Source organism: Cololabis saira, chromosome 3 (genome assembly GCF_033807715.1).
Source record: "Cololabis saira isolate AMF1-May2022 chromosome 3, fColSai1.1, whole genome shotgun sequence".
Lineage (NCBI taxonomy): Eukaryota > Metazoa > Chordata > Actinopteri > Beloniformes > Belonidae > Cololabis > Cololabis saira.
The window spans coordinates 22,566,525-22,572,524 of NC_084589.1; the positions used below are offsets into that span (position 1 = coordinate 22,566,525).

Consider the following 6,000-nt stretch of genomic DNA (forward strand, 5'->3'; position numbering starts at 1 on the left):
ACTGATGTTATTCATTAGTTTGTCACCTCTGGTAACAACTCTTTTTCTCAGGCACATTTACGGCGCTCCTTTCCTGCGGCACGCTGTAGCTCTCATATCACAATGACTGTGCAAGATCTAATCCAGCTCCTGTGTGTGTACTGCGCTACGACAACTTTGTAAGGAAGCCAGATACACAAAGCGGGGGAAGCTGGGTACATTTTATGCCCACTGGCACACACACACACACACACACACACACACACACACACACACACACACACACACACACACACACACACACACACACACACACACACACACACACACACACACACACACACACACACACACACACACACACACACACACACACACACACACACAGCAGAGAATAGCAAGCACAGGGGAATACATTAGTGGAATCTCTAAAATTAATTAAGTGTAGAGCAGTGTCTGTGTGTGTCTGTGAGAGAGAGAGAGAGAGAGAGAGAGAGAGAGAGAGAGAGAGAGAGAGAGAGAGAGAGAGAGAGAGAGCTCTGGTTGTCCTCGTCTTTTTTCCATCATTTTTTTTAAACAAATCCGCTTGTTTCACTGCACTGAAAGGCACATGGGGGTGGGAGGTGCATGAATCTGCATGGCTGTGTGCCAACAAAAGGCCTGAAATTGTGTCTGGCCCCGACGAAGCGCTCGTGGGGTCGGGTGGGTTATGCAGCGACTTTGTGACTAGCTATTTCTGTCTAATCTTCAGCTTTGGTAAAATGTGTTTCCTCTCTAGTTACATTTTCTTCTCCCACATAATGGCCTTGTTAGCTCCCTCTTTCCTCCCTTTATGTGCAGTGCTTTCCCCACCCATCTGTCTTTCCTGAAACTTGTAGATAGAATATGTTTGCATCCAAGTTTATCCAGCGGCTTGTCAGGGTCAACCTAGCCAGACTCAGGCCCGATAGTGCTGTTACATGTCTTCATGAATGCAGAACTGAAGTAAACCTGAGCCCACCTGTAATCCTTAATCTGAAATGTAGCTGCAGATAACTGAGGTCTAAATCTTCATATGTTCATACGTTTTATACCCTGTATTACTTTGTATGAAAAAGATAATCTATCTTTTTCTGTGTTTTACTTTCTTCCTTTGTTTTTAATAAGTTGTGGTTTACAGTATCAACCCGATGCATAGCGAGGGTTTGTTTTACAATGTGTACTGTGCTCGTAGGTATATAAACTTACTGTCATATAAACTTACGGAGTTTGCTAAAACATTTCTAAAGCATAAACTGTTTTGTTATGTTTGTGCCTGTTTTAAGTAATTACAGGTCCAGTCAAAAAATTAGAAAGCAATTATAATAATGGTTTGGTACGGTGTTGTGTAGTATAGTATAGTATAGTATAGTATGGTATAGTATGGTATGGTATTGTATGCTATCGTACCGTATCTCATGGTATCATACGCTATAGTATCATATATCGTATCGTATGCTATTGTATTATATTGAATGCTATCGTATCGTATCATGTTATATCATATCATGAAGCCAGAAAAGCAAGTTAAAGTGCCTTGTAAATTCCTGTTTTGAGTTGCCAGGTGGAGAAGCAGAGGCACATAGGTTTTTTGGATAAGGCCACAAAGAACCTGGGTGTCATATTTAACGACCAGTAATCATTCTCCGGCCACGTTGCTTGGTGTCCCGGTCGTACTGCTTTGCTCTCTACAACTTACAAAAACATAGGACGTTATCTGACTCAATATACAACTCAACTCCTGGTACTGGCCATGGTTATATCCGGTCACGATAACTGCAATGCCCTGCAATGTAAAGGTAATGTATGGAGATAGCTATATACCTATCTGGCATTATGTTGGCAATATGCCATTATTTAAGGCTAGAAAACCCCACCGGGGAAACTGCGTTATGCTCAGTATGTGAGGCTACACACAAGTTTATCAAGTCATAGGGGAAGATGGATTTGTAGCAGCAAACTCTGGAGCTAGCTTTTCTTAACTCAGAGAAATGATCTAAAGAATGGAAGAAACCAGATCAATGGCCGACCAAACTGCTGGATTTGGATCTGGAGCTGCCGTACAGCTCCCCAGGTTGGAAATACAACTCTGAAGCGGCTCTCTCCAGCAGCATGAATGCTCATATTTCATGTACACACTCAGTTTTAGACGGACATTTGGTTCCCCAAAAAACTAAAATGTCAAAATATAAATCCCTTTTTATTTTGATATATTTGTAACAGCGCTATAAGTGTAGTTCCTGGATTGAATAGAGATTCTATTAGATTATAACAACAATAGAGATTCTAACAACAATTTGTTAGTAAAAAACAATAAATGAATCAATTAATTATTTAAATGGATGGATACTTGGCATCGGGCAATACCCAAAACTCCAAGTCGGAACAAAACATGTTCAAACAAAATCCATGCGTAAGTCACACTTCACCGAACACATTTAGAGTAGATCAGCTCAAGGATTGCTTTAATCAACAAACCACAAGTTTTGTCAATATCAGTGATAAACCTGAAATACCTCAGAGCAAGCTGTTTAAAAACTAGCTAGGCCAGCATCATACTAGGAAAGCCTGCAATATGCTATGATGTAGTTGAAAATAACAATGGTGAAATCAATTGCAATATATAACCAATACTTCAGTATTTGGGGTAAATGTCTTTGTGGTTTTGTGGTAAAGGTGACGGCTAACTTCTGCTCATGTTTTGCTCCCTCTTCTCTTTCCCTTCTGTCATCACAACAAACAACAATCTGCACATAAATTAGCATCTAAATTGACATTCCACATGTCCAACGTTCTGGCCTATTGGCAAAATAAATGCTTAATATTTACAATGTGAATGCATGGCACTGAGAAAATAACACCACTCCATTTATTCTAGTATTTATTTTCTTCTTTGTTCAATATTGATGGTAATATTTTACAATATACTGTAGAGCCATAATCCAAAACTCCATGTGTCATGTGACTACAGCAGCCCAGAAGGGACAACCCAAACACTGGCTCTGGAGTTGGTCGTTTTCGCAGCCATCATAAGTGAAGGTACGTGGGGGACATTCAGTTAATAGTATTTTGCAGTCAGCACTGCTAATGGATAAAAAGACTAAGCGGGAGAGTCTACTGTACAGACATCGACAAACAATCATGGCTGGTTGTCTTACGGCACATACAAACCCTTTGTGCTGTAAATGAGCTCTTCATTGTGCTTCATTTCGAACTGAACAGTGAAGGCGCTGTTTACCCAGAACAATTACCCAACAGCAATGTTGTCGTAGTCCTGCCATTATACTGCATTACAGACGTTCATGTCCTAATTAATTCTGTCTATGATACCACATTACACACCTGACACAGTTGAATAGAAAACCATCAACAATCCATTATTATCACAAAGAAGTCATGATCACTTATTTGCATTAAAAACACATTACAGATGTCAAAAGGTCCTGTGTTCATGATGTCTTATTACAATATGCAGTATATTTTTTAATTACATACTGGGATGTATGATTCACATTTCTCGCTTTTGTTGACATGGGGACTAAAGGCCACAGATGAACAAAGCTGGTTTCACTAGACTACAATTGAAGTTCACAGGCTGCCACAAAGGTGGCTGCATCTGTGACCTTCTGTGTCAGGAGGAGAGCTGCTCCGTGTCCCTATTAGCTAAATGCTTTTAGTGCTGTGACGGGTACAGTGAGTCCTATTCAAGCTGAGATGGCATAAAGGCATTACATATATGATAAGCCATCTGACATGTCTGTCCACTTAACACAAGACGATGCTGAATATGCATCTCAGGTAAGACGAAAACAATCTCTCAAATAGCTCTCAGGGGAGGCCTCGCTAGTCCCAAACTCCTCTCGAAAATTAAATTTACAATCGTATATTGTGTGATTATACTGTGATTAGATGGCATCCGAATGCACTGATGCATTTAAATCTTAAACAGTAAAATACAAAAACAAATCTACCCAGAGCAGATTTGAATGGAAATGATGTTGAGTAAATTAAAGGAAGCTGACAGTTTTATTAGACCTAATTCCACAGTGTTATCCAGCCAGTAAACCCTCTCACGGTATAATCTTCAGTGTAAACCTCCACAGGCAGGTCTGAAGTATGAAGCTAAAGCCTGTTCCTCAGCATAGCAGTAATCCCACTAAGGCTCTTAGAGAAGCAAAATTATTTCAGAATGAAAGAAGGCGGCTTTATGACTTAGACTTGCATTGGAAGATGGTTAACAAATAAACATTTCACAAACCGTCTTATGGACTCGAGAAGATTGTTAACGTTCAGAATGCCTCCACCTCTGACACAAGAAGCAGGTGCTTTTGGAAAAGGGTGCATTTTGCTGCGCCTCCAACTGGGACATCATGACTCATCCTTACCCCTCGTCCTCATCTCCTTCTGTTTCCACATACTGCTTTTAAACTCAAGCACTCCAGCCTGAATTCAGCTCGTCAAAGGATATTGTTGCTATAAGACTTGAGAAATAAAGCTGAAGTTCGTAAAAGTGAGTCTGATATAAGTGCTGATGTGACATTAGATTGGTAGAAGCAGATGGAGGCTGGTTGATCTGTCACTCTGTACAAGAGCGCCACTCCTCCATCTATTGATGGAGACAGACATGAACACGATGAGCCTGTATCCCACGTTTGTACTTCTGTATCACACCCATGTACAGGATATGAACTGGTGTTAAGTCACTGCCTCCTACGCAAAGATAACCCACTGAAAATCTGATGGTCATTGCACCTTGCGTTCTTGAATCCCCCTTTAAGGTTCAGATGGGAGGTTGTTGGGTTTTTTTTTTTTATAGATTCAGCATTCCTTCATGAAGATTACATGTAACACAGAACAGCTACATGAATGCTGAATAGGAATGACTTCATCACATTCAAAAGCTGCAGCTCTTCTCTAAAGGATGGATGAAAGCTGATTTCCTCCTCTGACAGAGCCAGATGGGATGCAGTGAGATGGGATTTGAGCACCATCCAGAGCAAAAAAGGCCTGTGATGTCAGATACAGGCCCAGACTTGACGCAGCGAGCCATATATACAGTAAATCACATCTTTATGGAGCCACTCCTGTCTGTCACCCTACATGAATGCCATATGAACGGAATCTGTATATGAGACATTTACACCATCACTGCACGTTTTTTTATTATCATTATTTTATTTACTTTTTGTCATTAGTTCTGTTGACACAGGACAGTTCTCCGGGATGCGTTTTCAAATGAAACCGGACCTAGATGGCTGTGAGGAATATGGAGACAGGCAGCAGACGTAGGACAAATCTCAAATCGACACACCGAAACTGCATTGCGCTCTTACCTCGACGTTTTCCCACGCGCAACAGAACAATACAGCAACCCATAGAGAAATTGCGGTATGTCCCATTTTCTCGCCCTCTTCTCCTTTGCCTTTTTATACTGAAGTTATTGATGTAAAATAAGTGTCTCCGACAAACGCTGCCTGCTTACATCAGCTTCAGTGATGTAGACTGCGCTCGCTGACAAGGATTTCTCTTGCGTCCTCCTCCTGATCTCTCCTGCCAACGGGCTCTCTCCAATGGCAGCCTCGGCTTTCGCAGGGATGAGTCTGGCAGAACCAAGCCCTGTTTCTGCGGGTATTTATCATAGTCTTCACTCAGGGCGTCCTCGCTTTGGCTTAGGAAAGAGAGACATCTGCTGGTGATGGGCCGGGAGTGCACGACATGCAGGACGAGCTGAGTTTGAATCCAATTGGCCCATTAGAAAACCACAAACAGACAAGCAGGCCTACACTCAGTGGAGAAATATTCTGATCTAACTTAACCTAACAATCAGATATAAAGGATTCAATAATATTTTTATTAAATGAAAGTTATCCCTCTTGTTTCTTCTCACTTGGCTACATGTTCATCGCACATGGCTAAATTCTTCATATTCTTTGGGCTTTTGGGCCACCACTCAGGCAAGGTATGGCAGCCGCCACACCTTGGCTTCAAGGGAAAATGTAAATG

General features: G+C 41.4%; 1 protein-coding gene across 4 annotated transcripts in view; it reads right to left on the reverse strand.

The window, feature by feature from the left end:
• Positions 1 to 5,592, reverse strand: part of aplp1 (amyloid beta (A4) precursor-like protein 1) — a 42,290-nt gene extending 36,698 nt beyond the window's left edge. For all 4 annotated transcript variants that reach the window (XM_061716552.1, XM_061716551.1, XM_061716550.1 and 1 more), the window contains exon 1: positions 5,331 to 5,592. In XM_061716552.1, the coding sequence (XP_061572536.1) occupies positions 5,331 to 5,396 (66 nt within the window). In that variant the 5' untranslated portion in view covers positions 5,397 to 5,592. The remainder of the gene's footprint in view (positions 1 to 5,330) is intronic.
• Between the last annotated feature and the right edge of the window lie 408 nt (positions 5,593 to 6,000).